Raw genomic sequence first — 22,170 nt, forward strand, 5'->3', positions numbered from 1 at the left:
TTACACACAACAGAAGTAATTGAACCACGATCTTACAGACAACGGTGGGGATCGAGCAGGATTTTATCAACAACGGAAGTAATCAAACCATGATCTTCCAGACAGTGCTGCGGATTGAACCACGATCTCACAAGCGGCAGTGGGATTCGAACCACAATCTCACAGACAGCGGTGGCAATCAAACCACGATCTGACAGACAGCGGTGGGAATCGGATCTTGATCTTACAGACAACAGTAGGGATCGAGCCAGGATCTTACAGACAACAGAAGTAATCGAACCACAGTCTTACAGACAGTGGTGTGAACCGAACTATGATCTTACAGACAACGGTGGGAATTGGAACTCAGTCTCACAAGCAGCAGTGGGAATCAAACCACTATCTTACAGACAACGGAAGTAATCAAAGCACGATCTTACAGACAGCGGTGGATGGCACACGCACCACATTCAGGCACAGGGGACAACTCCAGCTGTGACTGGACACAGATTATCTTTATTTGTCATCGAAACATATAGTAAACAGCATCATTTATGTCAAATCAAATCAGCGAGGATGAAACCCGTGTAGCGATGGAGAGAATGTACCAGGTCCTTACCGTGGAGTAACTGAACCACGATCTTACTGATAGTGGTGGGAATCCAAAACGGTATCAAGGACAGCAGTGGGAATCGAACCTTGATCTTACTTACAGCATTGGGAATAGAACAACGATCTCACAGACAGCGATGGGGATCAAACCACAATCTTACAGACAACGGTGGGAATCGAACCACGACCTTACAGACAGCGGTGGAAATCAAAGTACGGTCTTACTGACAGTGGTGGGGATTGGACCACAATCTTACAGACAGCGGGAGTAATCGAACCACGACCTTACGGGCAGTGGTGGAAATCAAAGTACAGTCTTACTGACAGTGGTGGAGATCGGACCACGATCTTACAGGCAGCGGGAGTAATCAAATCACAATCTCACAGACAGCGGTGGGAATCGAATCACAATCTTACGGACAGCGGGAGTAATCGAACCATGATCTTATGGGCAGTGGTGAAACTCGAAGTACAGTGTTACAGACAGAGGTGGGGATCAAACGACGGTCTTACAGACGGAGGTGGGAATCGGAACACGATCTCACAGACAGCAGTGGGAATCGAACTACGGTCTTACAGACCATGGTGGTGATCGAACCACGATCTTACAGACAGCGGTGGGGATCGGACCACGATCTCACCGACAGCAGTGGGAATAGAATCACAATCTTACAGACAGTGGTGGGGATCGGACCACGATCTTACAGACAGCGGGAGTAATCGAACCACGATCTTGGTGGGAATCGAAGTACGGTCTTACTGACAGCGGTGGGGATCGGACCATGATCTTACAGACAGTGGTGGGAACTGAACCACTATCTGACAGACAGCGGGTGTAATCGAATCACGATCTCACAGACAGTGGTGGGAATCGGACCTTGATCTTACAGACAACAGTGGGAATAGAATCACGATCTTACGGACAGCGGTGGGAATCGAACCACGATCTGACAGACAGAGATGGGGATCGAACAATGGTCTTACAGACAGCGTTGGGAACCGAACCACTATCTGACAGACAATGGGAGTAATCGAATCACGATCTCACAGACAGTGGTGGGGATTGAACCACAATCTCAGCGACAGTGGGAGTAATCGAATCACGATCTTACAGACAGCGGTGGGATCGAATTACGACCTCACAGACAGCGGTGGGGATCGAACCATGGTCTTACAGACAGTGGAGGGATTGAACCACAATCTCAGACAGCGGTGGGAATCAGACCACGATCTTATAGACAGCGGAAGTAATCGGACCATGATCTTACAGACAGCAGTGGCAATCGAACCACAATCTCACAGACAGTGGTGGGAATCGGACCTTGATCTTACAGACAACAGTAGGGATCAAGCCAGGATCTTACAGACAACGGAAGTAATCGAACCACAATCTTACAGACAATGGAAGTAATCGAAATACAGTCTTACAGACAGTGGTGTGAACCGAACTACGATCTTACAGACAACGGTGGGAATCGGAACTCAGTCTCACAGGCAGCAGTGGGAATCAAACCATGATCTTACAGACAACGGAAGTAATCGAAGCACAATCTTACAGACAGCAGTGGATGGCTCACGCACCACATTCAGGCACAGGGTACAACACCAGCTGTGACTGGATACAGATTATCTTTATTTGTCATCGAAACATACAGTAAACAGCATCATTTATGTCAAATCAAATCAGCGAGGATGAAACCCGTGTAGCGATGGAGAGGATGTACCAGGTCCTTACCGTGGAGTAATTGAACCACGATCTTACTGATAGCGGTGGGAATCCAACCACGGTCCCAAGGACAGCAGTGGGAATCGAACCTTGATCTTACTGACAGCATTGGGAATAGAACAACGATCTTACAGACAGCGGTGGAAATCAAAGTACGGTCTTACTGACAGTGGTGGGGATTGGACCATGATCTTACAAACAGCAGTGGGAATCAGACCTCGATCTCACAGACAGTGGTGGGAATCGGACCTCGATCTCACAGACAGCGGTGGGAATCAAACCACGGTCTGACTGACAGCGGTGAGAATTGAACCTCGATCTTACAGACAGCAGGAGTATTCGAATCACTATCTCACAGACAGTGGTGGGGATCGAACTATGGTCTTACAGACGGTGGGAGTAATCGAACCACAATCTTACGGACAGCGGTGCAAATTGAAGTACAGTCTTACTGACAGTAGTGGAGATCGGACCACGATCTTACAGGCAGCAGTGGGAATCGAACTACAATCTTACAGACAGCGGGAGTAATCGAATCACAATCTCACAGACAGCGGTGGGAATCGAACCATGATCTTACACACAACGGGAAGTAATCGAACCACGATCTTACAAGCAGCGGTGGGAATTGGACCACGATCTTACAGGCAGCGGTGGGAATCGGACCTCAATCTTACAGACAACAGTAGGGATCGACCCAGGATCTTACAGACAGCGGTGGGATTCGAACCATGATCTTACAGACAGCGGTGGGAATCGGACCTCGATCTTACAGACAGCCGCTGTAAAGCGATTGCATTAACTGCTACGTAAAGAAGCCATCCTCCTATTTCACTCTGAGGAACCACAGCTCCCAGCTTCTTGCCTGTCCATGGGACCTGGGCTGAACGCTAGCTTTAAGCCAGTTGGCCCGGCTTTCAGCTCACTCCCATCCCTGTACAATCCTTCACATACCCAGTTCCTCACCTCCCCTCGTTCACTGGCTGCTGCATTACAGTAACCAATTCCCCCTCTATGGACACTTGCCGCTACCTCAGTAAAGCCATCAACATAACTAAAGAGCCCTGCCTCCCCCGACATTCTCTTTTCTCCCTCTTTCCCATCGGGCAAAATTTCCCAATGGCCACCATTTTAATCAGAATTCTATTTCCCATTCCCATTCCGACATGGCCTCCTCTACTGTGTGTGTTGCTGATGGAGCGTACCTGGTATGCTTTGCCGCCTTGCGCACACTGCAGTCTCCGCGGTTACTGCCTCTTTCCTTCCTTTGGTGTAAGGCCCATCATCTACAATAGAAGCACAATACTAAGGTTAGAGACCGTCCTACGTCACAGAGCAGTGCTCACGCCTCCGTCAACGTTATCGGGGCAGGGCAGGAAGGTGCAAGGGTGACTGTAGAACCCTGCTCAGGTTATACACTGCGGGGTGAGCTGGCTCCGACACGGCACAGGAACACGTGACAGGGGCCCAGCTGTGGCTCAAAGACCAGCCAGAGGTCACAGGCTCAACCCCACACATCCTCCCCCAACACAGAGTGAGATTCCACGTACAGCAAAGAGCAGATAACTGGCAATATGAGGTCGGTTGTGAGATCAGGGCAGCAGGTGAATTCACCTCCTCTTTCCTGAACCTCAGAGAGGAGGCAGTCCTCCGAAAAAGTGTATAGTCTCTTTCTTACATGTCCAGGTATTACCTGCATCAAAAACACTACCTGTATTGAGAGATATTACTTTTATTAAGGGATGTCACCTGTACTGAGACACATTACCTGCACTGAGGGATGTTACCTGCAAGAAGAAACATTACCTGTATTGAGGGATATTACCTGTACTGAAAGTCATTTGTTGTATTGATGGATGTTACCTGTATTGAGGGAGGTTACCTGTATTAAAGGACATTACCTGTACTGAGGGAAGTTATCTGTACTAAAGGACATTACCTGTACTAAGGGAAGTTACCTGTACTAAAGGACATTACCTGTATTGAGGGAAGTTACCTGCATTAAAGGGCATTACCTGGATTGAGGGAAGATAGCTGTGTTAAAAGACATTACCTGTACTGAGGGAAGTTACCTGTATTGAAGGCCATTACCTGTATTAAATGGTTACCTTTATTGAGTTGGTTTATTCCATAAACTGCAGTTTTTATGTATTATAACCAATGAATGCAGAGGAATTTATTTCTCTCACTGTGAAGACAAGCATACTGTCTTCATTTTAAGAACTTATATAGAACACAATGGTTCTTGGTATGAAGGCATGCCAGTCCTAACAGAGTATGTGTCCATGGATATACTTAAGGCAGAAGTTGATAGTTTCCTGATCGGTGAGGGTATCATAGGATATGGCGAGAAGGCAGGTGTATGGGGTTGAGTGGGATCCGTAATCAGCCATGATGGAATGGCGGAGCAGACTCAATGGGCTGAATGGCCTAATTCTGCTCCTGTGTCTTATGGTCTTATGTCCAGTGAGTAGACCAGTGAGGAACCTGTGAGGTAGAGGAAGTTACACCACTGCCGCCACTAGATGGAGCAAGAGCTCCACATTCTGATCCCGATCTGGCCGCTGTTTAACCATAAAATGTGCAATCCAGATCTTCTCTACACTGGGGAGATTTATCAGTGACATGTGGCGCTGAACCAGTAGAAACACAGTATATCACACAAAGTCTCCAAAATGTCATATGGAGCCATACCATTGATCTGCCCCTGGAAAGGGAAATAAAAAGGGTTAAAGTCACATACATTATTAATGGAGTGAGGTGACATTTAGACTGCATGAATCTTATTGACTTATTGACTGACAACTCAAACCCATCATCACAGGATATTACTTTAGTCCAGGGAGTAATTTTCAAACTGGTTATTTTTTTGGTTAAGTCTGAAAAAGCAGATAACGATCGGCAGTTCAGGACACCTATAAACTGTTTATTTAACAAATCTTCCCAAGTGTGAGGTAGTGGGTTGTGATCACTGCCTTAATACCAGCAGTACCAAGGGCGTTCACAGCCTGTCTTACCCGTGGGAGAGACTCCACTCCCACGGGGGTTACTGGCACTGCAGAACGACACTGATCAGGATATATTCAAGAGATTGTTTCTCTCAAGAAGCGTATATCAAGGGGATTTAATGGGCTGTGAAAGGACTTGACTGAGCAGGTACGGAGAAAATGCTACCACATATGGAGAAGTTCGCCAACAGATAGTACAGTCATGGTAAGTTGTGAATCCAGCAGAGTTCAAGGGAACTCCTTTACCTCATGAAGGTGCAGAACTCACCAGTGCGGTGCCGTTCAGCGTGAGTTACTGTACGTAAATCAGGATCTGGTTCATTATTACTGACATACAGTATGTTGTGAAACTGAAATTTGTTTTGCAGCAGCAGTACAGTGCAAGACAGAATAACTAATGTAAGAAACAATAAGAAATATAAAAGATAACTATGTAGTGCAAGAAGAGAGCAAAAGTGAGGTAGTAGTGAAGGTAAATACACAGGGAGAGTGCTGGCTAGCAAGACTAGTTCAGAACTGAGAACAGCCACAACTCTTCTGGTAACAATGCACTTCGACTGCCCCTCGCTGATTAAACTACCTAACTTTCCCAAGGAGGAGTCTATAACAGTTTAACGTGGAGCTAAGGATGTGTAGGACTGCTCAAAAGGAGAAGAAAAATCATCAGTCTCTCAATGGTGCAATCCGAACCAATAAGCAAGCTAAGAGCTAATGAAATCCTCTCAGAGAGTTGGCAATGTCTCTGCAACCAGAGAAATCCTTCCTGATACACAACATGGCAAGACTCTACATAAAGATGTATCACTCCCAAGCGCAGCTGATTGCAGGAGAGAACAGTGGCTTTCCATCACAGTGCTTCCCCGAGCTAACCTAGACCATAAAACACAGGAGCAGAATAGGCCATTCGGCCCATCAAGTCTGCTCTGCCATTCATTCGTGGCTAATTTATTGTCCCCCTCCATCCTGTTCTCCTGCCCTTTCACCTAAATCATTGACACCCTTACTAATCAAGAAACTATCAATCACTGCTTTAAATATATCCAATGATCTGGTCTCTGTGGCAACAAATTCTACAGATTCACAACCATCCGGCTAAAGAAATTCCTCCTCATTTCAGTTCTAGATGGGCATCCTTCTACTCTGAGGCTGTGCCCTCTTGTCCTAGACTCTCGTACTTTGGAAAACATCCTCCCTGCATTCACTCTATCCAGGCCTTTCAATCTTCAGTAAGTTTCAGACAAGACGCCCTCCACCTCATTCTTCTAAACTCCAGTGAGTACAGACCCAAAGCCATCAAAAGTCTGGTTATTGGGTGATGCAGGTCCTGAAGCCAAATACTGTGATGACCTGAAAGGGATCACTGCTCAGTACAGGGGCAACTCTAAGCCCAGGATAAAGTGTGGCAAAGAAGAAATGGAACAGTGCGTCAGACTTTTAACCTTTGAAGGATGCGATACAAGAGGAACGTAAGAAACTCGGAAAGAAGAAAGCCATCCAGTTAGTCATAGCCTTGGTCTGTATCTCATGACAGTTTGATTCACCAAACCTCTTGTGAGCAAAACCCAGAAAGCTGCAAATGGCAACCTGCTTAGTTCTGACTGTCACATGCGTGGGAATTACTTCTTGGATTCACTTCTGATCTGGTGTAGCTGATGTTACGATTATGTTGCTTTGTGCCTGGCAAACCCATGAAAGAAACAATTTCTCCATAGTTATCCTTTCGGGATCTCTCCCCCCCGCCTCCGACCCAGGACGCACACAGAAGTTCTGCATCCGCCGGGCCCTCAGCACTGCCAGGTACTCCTCCCAACCTATCCCAAAGTCTCTTTGGCCACCTACCATCAGGCAGAAAGCACCCTGCTGCCAAATTATTTATGATGATGTTGTATATTTAACTGTATGTTATATAGACACTTTATGTCAACTTGTCCATCAATAGAACAATTTTATCTGTTAATATTATTTTATGTGCTGTATGTGATACATGTTCTGTGTTTGCACCTTGGTATCTGAGGAAAGTTGTTTCGTTTTGCTGTATCCATGTGTCTAGTTAGATGACAGTAAGCTTGAACTTGGACTTTCTAGATGTCTTTAACATTTCTATTAGCCCATCATCCAACCATCCTGTGTATACATATCACAATTAAAACATCATGCTCTGTGCAGGACATACTGCTGAAGGGAGAGGAAATCCTGCAACAAGTACTATGGAAGATACTCTGGAGAATTGCAGCATGGAGGGAAGGAAACACTCTTTTAATGCAGCAGAGAAAGAATAAGAGACCTTTGCAATATTACTACAATTCATTCCCTGATGACTCTCACCAATTCTCACAGATGCATTGTCAGAAGTATCCTATCCTGATGCACCACAGCTTGGTACCGCAACTGTTCTGCCCAGAAACTGTAGAGAATTATGAAGGCAGCCCAATCTATCATGCAAACCAACTTCCTCTCTGCTGACTTTGTCCACACTTCCCACTGCCTTGGAAAAGCAACCAGCATAAGTCAAGGGCCCCACCCACACTGACATTCTCTGTCCCACTGGGCAGAAGATACAAAGGCCTGGGTAGATGAATCACCAGACTCGAGGACAGCTCCCACTCCATTGTTGTCAAATCCTTGAACAGACCCCTCATATGCTAAAGATGAACTCCTGATCTCCCAATTCATCTCGCCAAAACCCTTACACTTTCTTTGCCAACCTGCACTGCACTTCATTAGTGACTGTAATAATATGTGCTTCATTCTGTTTCTGTTCTTAAAGACACGAGATTCTGCAGGTGCTGCAGCTCCACAAAATGCCAGAGGAGCTCAGCAGGTCAGGCAGCAGCTGAAAAGAGGAATGAAGAGCAGCCGTTTCTGGCTGAGACCCTTCACCGGTACACGGAATGAAGGACCCTTTACTCCTCTCCATAGCTGCTGAGTCCCTCCAGCATTTAGTGTGTGCTGCTCCGTTCTCTGTTTACTACCTTGATGGTCTCCTGTATGGGATGATCCGTCTGGATGGCCAGCAAAAGAGAAATAATTCACTGTACTTTGCTACATGTGACAATAATAATGAGTATGAAACAATAGATTTTCAGAAGCATTCTTGCATTCATCAGGCGTGGTGTTGAGTCCAAAAGTTGACATCTAAGGTTTCAGCTGCATAAAATGTTGGTCAGACATCATTAGGAGGACTGTGTGCAGTTCTGGTCACTGAAGGATGGGAGGCTGAAGGGATTACCTGAGCAAAGTTTATAAAATTCAGAGTCTTCTTCCCGTGATGGAAATGTCAGCCATCAGAGGACAAAATTTTGAGGTAAGAATGGGAAAGTTTAAAGGATATTTGTGACGTATGTTGTTTTCTTTTTGCAATGGAGCAGTACGTGCTGGAATGCACTGCTGGGATAGGATTTAGAAACAGGAACATCAGGAATGTGTAAGAGGTGTTTAGACTGGTAGGTAACCAGGCAGGGAGTGGAGGGATATAGGCCATATGCAGGCAAATGGAATCAGTTAAGATTGGCATCACAGTTTTGGGCCAAAGAGCCTATTCCTGTGTTGTACTGTTTGATATTCTATCTTTTATGGAGAAGGACGAGGATTAGAGAATGAATCTGAGCTTAGACTGCGAAGTCAAAGTTAAGGTTTCTTCATCGAGACTGAAACTATCTCACCCCAAAACATTGACAATTAAATTCCTCTCCGTAGCCGCTACCTGATATGCTGAGTTCCTCTAACATTTTGCATGTGTTATTCAGGATTTCCGGCATCTGCAGAATTGCTTGTGTTTACTGTTGAAATCATCCCTGCCTAATGGTCTGGCAGTCATATTCAAGGCTGCTTAAGGCCAGCATGTCTGGGGAAAACACCACGATGTAGTGTAACGAGATCCGTGCAGGAATACAGTCAACAATTTGCAATGGTGCTTTACAATTCAGAGCAGGATGCCACTCAGTCCTGAGAACGGGATAATGTGCCCATGGGAATTTTACTGGAATTCTTTGATAATACATTTTCTGGGAATGTCAGTAACAGCCCAGCAATAATAGTCCACTCCCACGAGGCATCAGCAGTTTAATTGCAATCTGAGTGAAGAGTTAAAAGGTCACTGAATTCGGCATGATGTATTACAGAAGGGTGTCCAGAATACTTGACTTCATTAGCTGGGGAACGGAATATAAGAGCAGGAACGTCTAGGAATATAAAACTACTGTTGGCCCACAACTAACTGAAGCACTGTGTGCAGGTCTGATTGTTCCACTACAGAAAGGATGTCATTGTGCTCCAGAAGAGATTCACCAGGATGTCGCCTGAGAATGAGAGTTTCTGTCAAGGACAGGATGGATTGGTTGTCTGTGGAATGAGGAGATTCGGGGTAGTGGTACAGAGACGCAAAGCTAAGAGGGATATAGGCAGGGCAATAGTAAAGAACCTTTCCCCATAACAGAGACCAATATCAGGATTTATAGTACTTATCCCACCCACATCGAAAGAAACTGTGAAATGCATCATTTGCATTAACAACCAACACAACCAAGGCTGTGCTGGGGACAGCCCACGAGTGTCACTGCGCTTTCTGGCGCCAACACAGCATACCCACAATGCTTGGCAAAACAGCACAGAACACAACAAAACAACATGACAAGCAACAAAATAACAACAGCGAAACAAGCCCCATTCTTCCCTACCAACCACGCACATTCACGGTCCCCTAACCCCAAGACAGGCCATCTTTTTCAGCCTCCAGCACACTCGCACACACAGACAATGGGCCCGGACCCCAAATACCAGGTTTCGAACTCCAGTCTTACAAATTCGCAAAACCAGGGAATCATCAAACCTCCCGGCCGCAAGGAACTCAGAAATTCTATTTTAAGGCGTCTTAAAAGCAGAGGGCAAGGGATGAAAGGAAGGATTGAATATGGGAAAGAAATTCTTCATTCAGAGTATGGTGGGAATCTGGAATCTGTAAGGCAGAGATTCGCACAACTTTTGAGAAGTATTTAACTGAAGACTTGAATTGCCAAGGCCATGTCCTGGGAGATGGTATCAGTATAGGTAGGTACTTAATGACTGACATTGACCTGATGGGCCGAAAGGCCTGAATCCATACTATATGACCCTTTGACACCAATCTGTATGATTCTAATGCACAATGATTACAACTGCCTCCAGTGAACGGTTTCAGGTCACTCACCACCATCAATGACATTTATGACAAAGAAGTTCACTCACTCCTGAGTGGGATCAAGTGCACCCGGTGAAACTACCATTTACTGCAAAACTATCAGCAACACACAAAATGCTAGAGGAACTCCGTTGGTCAGGCAGATCAGCCTGCCCGAACAGTTGACATTTCCGGCCAAAACCCTTCCTCTGGACTAGAAGGGGGAAAGAAGCCAGAGTAAGGTGGTAGGTGGCGGGGAAGGAGTAAACACTGGTGGGGTAATAGGTGAAACCAGACGAGAGTGAAAATAGGCGGGGGGGAGGAGGGATGAAGGTAGGTTGGAGGGGGAGGAGGGATGAAGGTAGGTTGGAGGGGGAGGAGGGATGAAGATAGGTGAGGGGAGGAGGGATGAAGATAGGTGAGGGGAGGAGGGATGAAGATAGGTGGGAAGGGAGGAGGGATGAAGATAGGCAAGGGGAGGAGGGATGAAGACAGGCGAGGGGAGGAGGGATGAAGATAGGTGGGAGGGGAGGAGGGATGAAAATAGGTGGGAGGGGAGGAGGGATGAAGATAGGTGGGAGGGGAGGAGGGATGAAGGTAGGTGGGAGGGGGGATGAAGATAGGTGAGGGGAGGAGGGATGAAGATAGGCGAGGGGCGGAGGGTTGAAGATAGGCAAGGGGAGGAGGGATGAAGATAGGCGAGAAGGGAGGAGGGATGAAGGTAGGTTGGAGGGGGAGGAGGGATGAAGATAGGTGGGAGAGGAGGAGGGATGAAGATAGGCGGGAAGGGAGGAGGGATGAAGATAGGCGAGGGGGCGGGGGGTTGAAGATAGGCAAGGGGAGGAGGGATGAAAATAGGTGGGAGGGGAGGAGGGATGAAGTGAGAAGCTGGGAGGTGAAATGGAAAAGGTAAAGGGCTGGAGAAGGAGGAATGTAATAGCAGTGGATAGTAGACCATGGGAGAAGGAGAAGGAGAAGGGCAGATGAGGAGAAGAGAAGAGGCTAAGAGGGGAACCAGAAAAGGGAATGGAAAAAAGAGAAGAGGGAGGGGGAGAGATTACCAGATGTTAGAGAAATCAATGTTCATGCCATCAGGTTGGAGGCTACCCAGGTGGAATATGAGCTGTCATTTCTCCAGCCGGAGACTGGGCCTCGGCATGGCAGTAGAGGAAGCCCTGGATCAACAAGTCAGAATGGGAATGGAAAACCATGGTACTGCAAATCTGAAAACTCTAGAGTATGAGGCTGAGGCACCCTGAATGGTCATTCGCAGGTGCTCACGTGTGTCCTAAAATAATAGCACATTTCCTTTCTTAGCTGCTCCCCGACCTTCTGAGTACTTCCAACATTATCTGTTTTGACTTAATGTTTCAAGCTTGCAGAGTTTAGCTCATTGCCTGTTGCCCTCGTGACTCAAGGGCTCAAAGAAACTGGGTCGGGCCTGACAAACTGCTGGTGGTATGTCCGATCTCACCCACGTCGTTGAAGCTGGACAGAGGTCTGTCCTGTACAAAGCTAAAACATGACTGATGCGAGCTAACACCAGCAGAGATTTACAATGTCAAAGTCAATTTATTATCAAAGTACATATTGTCACCATATACTACTGTCAGATTCATTTCCTTTCAGGCATTTATTGGAAAATAAAGAAATACAAAAAAAATATGAAAAATATACATAATCAAAGACTGAGGAACAATTAATGTGCAAAAGGCAAAATGTAAAAATAAACATAAATACCTCTCTCCCCACCTTTTTATTCTGTCTTCCCCCTTCTTTTCCAGAACTGAAGAAAGGCCTCAGCCCAAAACGTTGACTGTTTATTTAATTCCACCGATGCTGCCTGAGCTGCTGAGTTCCTTCAGCATTTTGTGTGTGTTGCTTTGGATTTCCAAAAATTCCAGCAAAATTTCTCATGTTAATAATAATACTGAGAACCTGAGTTGTAGAGTTTTTGAAAGTGAGTCTGAGGGATGTGAAATTAGTTCAGAGTTGAGGTGAATTCAGTTATCCACGTTGGTTCAAGAGCCTGATGGTTGTAGGGTAATAACTGCTCCTGAACTGGATGGTGTGGGACCTATGGCTCCTGTAACTTCCTGCCTGATGGCAACAACAGGAAGAGAGCAGGGCCTGGATGATTAGGGTCCTTGATAATGGTCACTGATTTCTTCTGGCAGCTCTCGTTGTAAATACGTCCAATGGCGGGAGGGCTTTGCCCATCCTCTGGGCTACCCCCCTCCGATTTTCTTTCTCCCTAGGCCTCCTGTCCCATGATCTTCTCATATCCCTTTTGCCAATCAACTGTCCAGCTCTTGGCTCCATCCCTCCCCCTCCTGTCTTCTCCTATCATTTTGGATCCCCCCTCCCCCTCCCACTTTCAAATCTCTTACTATCTCTTCTTTTAGTTAGTCCTGACAAAGGGTCTTGGCCCGAAACGTCGACTGTACCTCTTCCTATAGGTGCTGCCTGGACGGCTGCGTTCACCAGCAACTTTGATGTGTGTTGCTTGAAATTCCAGCATCTGCAGATTTCCTCGTGTTTGCGTGAGAAGCTAACAGATGATTCTGCTAGTCATTGGTTGTGTAGTCATAACTTAAGTGTTAGTGCATTTATTTATAGGGCATTAATCTGGCCTAATCAGATCCAAACCCAAAAGTTTACTGGATGTAGGGTCTTGACCCAAAACATTGACAACTCCACCTTCACTACAGATGCTGTTTGACCTGCTGAGACCTGACAAGAGTAATCTTCTGTGTTGTCTGGCCATGCATTGTGGGTATGCTACACTGACGACAAAATGTTTCCTTTTTTTTTGTGAGGAGGTGGGATTTGAGGGTTGATAATTGTCCTGCATTTCTTTTCTGCTGAAGGGTTCTGAAACACTGACTGTACTTTTTTCCATAGATACTGCCTGGCCTGCTGAGTTCTTCCAGCATTTTGTGTGTGTGTGTTGCTTGGATTTCTAGCATCTGAAGATTGTCTCTTGTTTGCCTTTCTTTTCCTTCTTGGTTTCACGGCTACCCAGAGAATTGAAGAATTTCAGAGTTGCATACTTTGATAATAAATTAACCTTTGAACCTTTGAAATGGGTGGCGACACTTGCGGCAACCCCTAGCATATCCCTAGGTGATGCTGGTTGTTAACACAAAAAATACCTTGCACTGTATGTTTTGAAGTACATATGACAAATAAGTCTAAATCTCTAAGTCTCAGTCATTTGATGGGCCAATCAATGGTGGTGATGAATCAGTGTATAGGAGGAAGATTAAAAATTTTGCTAAGTGGTTCTACAACAACCACTTCACACTCAAAGTCAGCAAAATCAAAGTGCTGATTATTGACAACAGGAGGAAGGAAAACTGAAGGTCAATGAGACAGTCCTCATTAGAGGATCAGAGGTGGTGAGGGTCAGTAACTTTAAACTCCTTGGCATTATCATACCAGAGGATCGGTCCTGGGACCAGCACTTAAAGGCCATCACAAAGAATGCACATCAGCTCCTCTACTTTCTCAGATTTTCTGACAATGAAGCGGCCTTTTGGCTGTTTGGAGTCTTTACCAGGTCTCATGTAATCCCATTGGTCATGGTGTCCCATTTCTAATGCAATCCCATTGATCATAAGATCCCATCTCTAATGTAATCCCATTGGTCATGGTCCCCAGCTCTCATGTAGTCCTATTGGTCATGATAATCCCACTGGTCATGAGATCCCATCTCTAAAGTAATCCCATTTGTCATGGTTCCCAGTTCTCACAAAATCCCATTGGTCATGGTGCCCCAGCTTTCACATTATCCCATTGATCACGGGGTCCCAGCTCTTGCTTAATCTCGTTGGTCATGGGGTTCCAACTTTCATGTAATCCCATTGGTCATAGGGTCCTATCTGTCATTTAATCGCATTGGTCATGGGGTCCCAGCTCTTGTGTAAACTCATTGGTCCCAACTTTCATGTAATGCCATTGGTCATAGGGTCCTATCTTTCACTTAATCCCATTGGTCATGGAGTCCCAGTTCTTGTGTAATCTCATTGGTCATGGGTTCCCAATTTTCACATAATCCCATTGGTTATGGAGTCCCAGCTTTTGTGTAAGCCCATTAGTTATGGGATCCCAACTTTCATGTAATCTCATTCGCCATGGGGTCCCAACTCTTGCGTAATCCCATTTGTTCCCCCTTTTAAGTGTTAATAATTGGTGCTTCAAATTGTTTTATTACATAAGGTTTAAATTTTTCGATTATTTAAATAATATATTTACCTCAGTTTTTAATCTTTGGACTGAATTCTCTGGTACTCTTGCAGTCACAGCCCATGACCGAAATCTGATCCATGTGTTCCTGCTCTGTGTTTCCTACCTCTATCTGTATCAATGTACCATCTCCAATCTAATACGCTTTAACATGTTTACCCATATCTCCACACTACATCAGACAACACCACACTCCCATGGCCTAGACGACATCCAGATCACGGTGTTAGACTCTTGAGTGTGGAGGACCAGCTAATGCAGATAAGGGTATGGAGCTGGAGCTAGTGATAGGGTTAGGAAACTGTCATCCCATTCCAAGGGACTGAGTCAACAACGCATGGCTCATTCTATTTCCTAATCCATTGATATATTGATCCTAGTAATATTTCCCTCTGCACTAACTGTGACAGCAGCTCCCTGAAAGAAAATAAATTTTGTTTATGAAACTATCTAGAAGTCCTAACACACCCAGAGGAGTGAACAATACGCTAAAGGTCTCTGATGTAACTGCCCAGATATTGTACCAAAATTAACTAACTGAGGTAATTTATTGATAAATGTGTTTGTATATGAATAGTATATTCACATTACAGCATAGAAGGGGGTTATTCAGACCATTTTCTGTCTCCAAGCAAAGCTATCTCATCAGTCCCATTCCTTCCCTTTCTCTTTGGTTCCTTTGTGATCTACCAGTGTTAAGGTGTAATATATAGTTGTAGCATATCATTGGGACGTGCGAGGAAACCAGAGCTCCCAGAGGAAATCCACGCAGTCACTGAGAATACGTGCAAACTCCACGCGGACAGCAGTGGAAGTGGCTGCAGCTTTGAGTCAGCAGTTCTACCGGCCACAGTGACCCCCAGTGGAGGGGAAGAGAGCTGCACATTTCTGCGGGTGTGAACTGAGTTCTCTCTGGTGTGTGGACCAGTCTTAATCTCTCAGTAGCCATTATGGGAACAGACTATGTGTTTCTTGAAGCCCTCTACAGCCTCAGAGCTGCTGAGACTCAGGTTCAATCCTGACCTCCAGCACTGTCTGTGTGGAGTTTGCACATTTTTCCCGTGACCGTGTGGGTTTCCTCCAGGTGTTCCGGTTTCCTCTTCCATCCCAACGACATGTGGGTAGGTTAATTGTCTACTGTAAATTATCCCTTAATGTAGGTAAATGGCAAAAAGAATATGCTGTTTTAATTTCCACAAACACAACTGTAAAAATTATACTAAACACATGCCCCCACACCTTGAGTAATAATACTCTGCACTAGGAAAAGGTCATTGGAATAAAGTAACCAGCCCTGTTTTCATTGATCACTTCTGTTCATTAGATCCTTTAATCCTTTCTCAGACTAAAAGCAAGTAAAATTCTTTTTAGATGTGCTTGTTACCATTCCATTGCATGAAAAAGTCTGTCAAAAAACTGTAAGAGGGTTGCATATTTACCACCTTCAGAAAGGTGGTCTGCTCATTGCAGAATGTGGTGGGAGGACTGGGAAGTGGAGAAGTATTCTGAGTGGTGTAATGTCTATTTGAGGAAAGTGAACCCACAGAACTATATTGCGAGCACAGCAAAGTTCATCAGCAAACCAGCCTTCCTTCCTTTGACTATCTATGCTGCTCGCTGCCTCAGAAAACCAGCCAACATAATCAAGAATCCCTCTCACAACAGTTAGTCTCTTTTCCCCTGTGGCCAGACAGGCAAAAAATGGAAAAGCTCGAATGCATGAGCCACCAGGCTCAAGGACAGCTTCTATGCTCACTGTTATTAGATTGTTGGATAGATCTATCATATGCTAAAGGTGAACTCTTGATCTCCCAGTCTACCTTACACTTTGTCTACTCGCTAAGCACTTTCTCCAGAACGGTGACACAGCACTCAGTGGCCATGTCATCAGGTACGTCTGTAGACCTGCTCGTGAATTCAAGTATCTAATCAGCTAATCATGTGGCAGCAACTCAATGCATAAAAGTAAGCAGGCATGGTCAAGAGGTTCAGTTGTTGTTCAGAGCAAGCATTAGAATGGGGAGGAAATGAGATCTCAGTGACTTTGACTGTGGGAATAATTGTCATAATCTGAACTGTTGATTTTCTGGGATTTTCACACACAACAGTCAAATTTACAGAGAATCGTGCAAAATATTTTTTAAAAATCCAATAATAAGCAGTTCTGTGAGCAAAAACACTTCGTTAGTGAGAGAGGTCAGAGGTCAGAGAAGAATGGCCAGACTGATTCAAGCTGACAGAAAGGCGACAGTAACTCAAATAACTGCACATTGCAACAGTAACGTGTAGAAGAGCATCTCTGAATACACAATACATGAAACCTTGAAGTGGATGGGCTACAGCTGCAGAAGACCATGAACATACATTCAATGGCCACTTGATGTACTTCTGTATGGCGTGAACTGTCTGAGTGGCATGTGAACAAAAGCCTTTCATCCTATGTTTGTGCAGGATGTGACTATAATAAAACCAATAATGCTGTCTACATATCATTTAGAGTACAGGTCAGAATACAGTTAAGAACACAGGGGACCAGAGGGCACAGCCCCAGAGGAGAAGGTCATCCCTCTAGAACAGATGAGGAGGAATTTCTTTATCCAGAGGGTGGAGAATCTGTGGAATTCTTTTCTACAGATGCCTCTGGAGGCCAAGTCATTGAGTATATTTAAAGTGGAAGTTGGTAGATTCTTGATTAGTACGAGCATCAAAGGTGACGGGGAGAATATGTGAGAATGGGGTTGAAGGGGATAATAAATTAGCCATGATGGAATGGCGAACAGACTCGGTGTGCCAAATGGCCTAAATCTGCTCCTGTGTCTTACCATCTTGTGAAATAATCAGAATGCAAAACGTAGCTATATTTTAATACTTCAACATGGTACAATCATGTTTAATATACAGTGCCTATAGCATTTGTCACGAAATATTGAGATGGCAGAGTGCATACGTATATTGTTTGGCCCCAACTTGCCCCACCAGGTTCCAATATTCCTGGATGGCATTGGGACTGGGCTGGTGTGCGAAATGGTAGCTAGGAATGCAGATCACTGACCAACTTTGGGCTTTGAGATGGAAGTCTGAAATCCTCATCAAAGTCTGAATTCTCTCATGCAAAGCTATCTTCATATCTTTCGGGAAATTTCAGAAATCTTGACAACCCTCCTATGTTGTTTACTCCTGAGAGGGTGGTAAATGACTGTGACGCTGAATCATAAGACCATAGATTCCACAGATTTACCACCCTCTGGCTAAAGAAATTCCTTCTCATCTCTGTTCTAAATGGTCTATTCTGAGGCTGTGCAATCTGGCCCTATACTTTGCTACTACAGGAAACATCCTCTGCACAACCGCTCTATCTAGACTTTTCGATATTTAATAGACTTCAATGAGATCCTCCCTCATTCTTCTCAACTAATTCTCCCACAGAAAGCGTGAGAAGCAAGAAGAGAGGAGGATTCAGAGGACTGTAAATTACCAGAGAGCTAATGTGTCAGCTCCCTCTCATTAACATCCTGTTGCAAAATGGCACAACCTCAGAAGAATACAAAGATGTATTGATTCAGATATTAATTTATTTTTATAAATTCAGAGAAATTGAACCCATAAAAGATAAGAGAACCTGAGCCTCCTAAGAAGTGAGCATTTAAAACTGTTCCAGATGACTTTGAAAAGATTATTGCAGAGCTCTGCAGATGCGGATAGTACCCTGTTCCATCAGTAATTCTTTCACTGAGTAAGATCATCCAACTGCAGTTTGTATAAGCAGCCAGGGACCCATTTCCATCAGTCTCTGACTGAATAGTGGATAAGACTGCCCACAGAAGGCAGAGATGTAATACCACGCTCCCACCAACTGGAATTACATTTCTGTTGAGATTCTAAGACATTTGCAGCCATGAAGCTAACTGGGAAACAACATATTGGAGAGACATTCTCTGAAAATTGAGCTGTGGCAGCCTCAACACTGACCCTATACATTAGATTAGATTCAACTTTACTGTCACTGTGCCCAGTACAGATACAAAGCCAATGAAATGCAGTTAGCATCTAACCAGAAATGCAAAGAACAGTGTTATTTACAAAATAACTGCGAATAAAAAGTAAGTGCTACAGTACACAAATATAAAAGTACTGAGACAGTACAATATGGGTGCAATACTGCTTAGCGCTGTGATGTGAGGTTCAGCAGTGTCACAGCCTCAGGGAAGAAGCTCTTCCTGTGCCTGCTGGTGCGGGAGTGGAGGCTCCTGTAGCGCCTACCGGATGGGAGGAGAGTAAGAAGTCCATGGTTAGGGTGAGATGCATCCTTGATAATGCTTTTCGCCCTGCCCAGGCAGTGTTTATGGTAGATGTTCTCAATGGTGGGCAATTGGGTGCCGATAATCCACTGGGCAGTTTTCACCACACACTGGAGTGCTTTGCAGTCCGATACGGGACAATTGTCATACCACACTGAGACGCAGTTGGTGAGAATGCTCTCAATGGTACAGTGGTAAAACTCTGTCAGTATCCTGGGACAGAGGTGAGCTTACTTCATGCTCCGCAGGAAGTAAAGGCGCTGTTCCGCATTTTTGATCAGGATGGAGGAGTTCAGGGACCAGATGAGATCCTCGGACATGTGGACACCAAGGAATTTGAAGCTTGATACACGCTCCACTACAGCTCTGTTGAAGTAGATGGGGATGTGAGTGTGGCTCCTAGCATGCCTAAAGTCCACAATGATCTCCTTGGTCTTCTGGGTGTTAAGGGCCAGGTTGTTGTCGGCACACCACGTGGCCAGGTGCTGGACCTCGTCCCTGTGAGCCGTCTCGTCATCCCCTCTGATCAGGCCAACCAGTGTGGTGTCCTCTGCAAACTTGATTACAGAGTTAGAACCATGTATACATGTGATTGTTCTGACACCAGACCATGGGGCTCCAATACTGATCGTGGCCCCACTCCAGTCAATTTGGTGGCTCTGTAACAGCCCAGCATCCCTGGCCACCTCTGTAGCGGTGAGGTGAACGACAACTGCCTATGTCTTGGATGCAAAGGGGTTTCAACCCTGAAACATTAACTCTTTCTCTTTGCACCGATTCTGCCTGACCTGCTGAATGTTTCCAGCATTTTCCATTTTATACTGCATGTGCAGAATTGTGGCACAGACCAGACTATCACGAAAATAAAAAACGCCTCACTGTCTACACTTGCCTGTGCCTTGGGAAAGCAACCAGCAGCCAACATAACCGAAGACCCCTCCCACCCCGGTCATTCTCCCTTCCCCCCAAACATCACACAAATGATACAAAGACCCCTCCCACCCTGGTCATTCTCCTACCCCCCACATCACACAAATGATACAAAGACCCCTCCCACCCCGGTCATTCTCCCCCCCTCCACATCACACAAATGATACAAAGACCCCTCCCACCCCGGTCATTCTCCCCCCCTCCACATCACACAAATGATACAAAGACCCCTCCCACCCCGGTCATTCTCCCTCCCCCACATCACACAAATGATACAAAGACTCCTCCCACCCCGGTCATTCGCCCCCCACATCACACAAATGATACAAAGACCCCTCCCACCCCGGTCATTCTCCCCCCCCACATCACACAAATGATACAAAGACCCCTCCCACCCCGGTCATTCTCCCCCCCCGCCGCCACATCACACAAATGATACAAAGACCCCTCCCACCCTGGTCATTCTCCCTCCCCCCCCACATCACACAAATGATACAAAGACCCCTCCCACCCCGGTCATTCGCCCCCCCCACATCACACAAATGATACAAAGACCCCTCCCACCCCGGTCATTTGCCCCCCCCCACATCACACAAATGATACAAAGACCTCTCCCACCCCGGTCATTCTCCCCCCCCCCACATCACACAAATGATACAAAGACCCCTCCCACCCCGGTCATTCTCCCCCCCCACATCACACAAATGATACAAAGACCTCTCCCACCCCGGTCATTCTCCCCCCCCACATCAAACAAATGATACAAAGACCCCTCCCACCCCGGTCATTCTCCCCCCCCACATCACACAAATGATACAAAGACCCCTCCCACCCCGGTCATTCGCCCCCCCCCCCACATCACACAAATGATACAAAGACCCCTCCCACCCCGGTCATTTGCCCCCCCCCACATCACACAAATGATACAAAGACCCCTCCCACCCCGGTAATTCTCCCCCCCCCCCACATCACACAAATGATACAAAGACCCCTCCCATCCCGGTCATTCTCCCCCCCATCACACAAATGATACAAAAGCTTGAAAAGACATGCCACCAGCCTCACAGATAGTTCTATCTCTCTGTTATAGACTGTTGAACAGATCTATTGTGCGATGCAGATGAACTCAGTCTCAGAATCTAGCTTGTTGCGGCCCTTACACTTTATTGTCTACCTGTTCGGTAACTGTAACACTCTATTCTGCATTCTCAAGTTCAGGTTGAAGTTTATTGTCATTCAACTGTACACATGCATACCGTCAAATAAGCAACTTTCCTCTGAACCAAAGTGCACCCACAGTACATGTAAAACACACATAAAACACAAAGTAATATTACCACTAGGAAATTAACAAATAATAAGCCGCATTTGTGACAGAAGTTAAAAAGTAAACGGTATTTTGCTGCTGACGCCTTATCCATGATGAGACCGGAGTAGTGGCAGGGCGTTCAGCCTGGGAGACGAAGCTGTTTCTCATCCTAACTGCGTTTGTCCTAATGCTATGGTACCTTCCACCTGATGGTATTGTGCTATTGTTATTCCACCTGATGGTAGTGGGCTATTGTTTTTCCGTTTTGTACTACTGTACCGTGATCTAATTATGTTTGGAATGATCTGTCTGGATGACACGAAATACAAAACTTTCCACTGCACTTCGACACGACGCTAATAAACCAATTACCACTCAAAACAGCCTCGGCCACTCCTGTGCACTAATGGTTAGAGCTGAACCTCGTTAGTAAATCCACAGAAACCAGTCCTGTTCATTAGGATAGTACCAAGTGTGAGGGTTAAACGCCAGCCTGTGTAGACACAAGAGATTCTGCAGATGCTGGAAGATCCAAAGCAACACACATAAAATGCTGGAGGACCTCAGCAGGCCAGGCAGGATCTATATTTACTTCCCTCCATATTTCCTTCCAGGCTTACTGAGCTAGAACACAGAATATTACAGCACAGAACAGGCCATTCAGCCACCATGTTGTACCGACTTTTAATATACTCTAAGAGAAATCTAGACCTTCCCTCCAACATAGCCCTCCACTTTTCGATAATCTATATGCCTATCTACGGGTTTCTTAAATGCCCCTAGTGTGCCCGCCTCTTCCCCTCACCTACCACTCGACAAAAAACTCACCTCTGATAACCCCCCCACATTCTTTCCTCCAATCACCTTAAACTGATGGCTCCTCGTATTTCTGCCCAGGGAAGAAG

At 45.7% G+C, this 22,170-nt stretch overlaps 1 protein-coding gene across 1 annotated transcript in view; it reads right to left on the bottom strand.

Moving 5' to 3' along the window:
• grip2b (glutamate receptor interacting protein 2b) overlaps positions 1-22,170 on the bottom strand; it is a 188,816-nt gene that overhangs the window by 145,399 nt on the left and 21,247 nt on the right. The window contains exons 3-4 of the mRNA XM_063068462.1: positions 5,012-5,024; positions 3,523-3,603 (exon numbers count right to left, since the gene is read on the bottom strand). Coding sequence (XP_062924532.1) covers positions 3,523-3,603; positions 5,012-5,024 — 94 coding nt within the window. The remainder of the gene's footprint in view (positions 1-3,522; positions 3,604-5,011; positions 5,025-22,170) is intronic.

The sequence above is a fragment of the Mobula hypostoma genome, chromosome 15 (assembly GCF_963921235.1).
Source record: "Mobula hypostoma chromosome 15, sMobHyp1.1, whole genome shotgun sequence".
NCBI lineage: Eukaryota > Metazoa > Chordata > Chondrichthyes > Myliobatiformes > Myliobatidae > Mobula > Mobula hypostoma.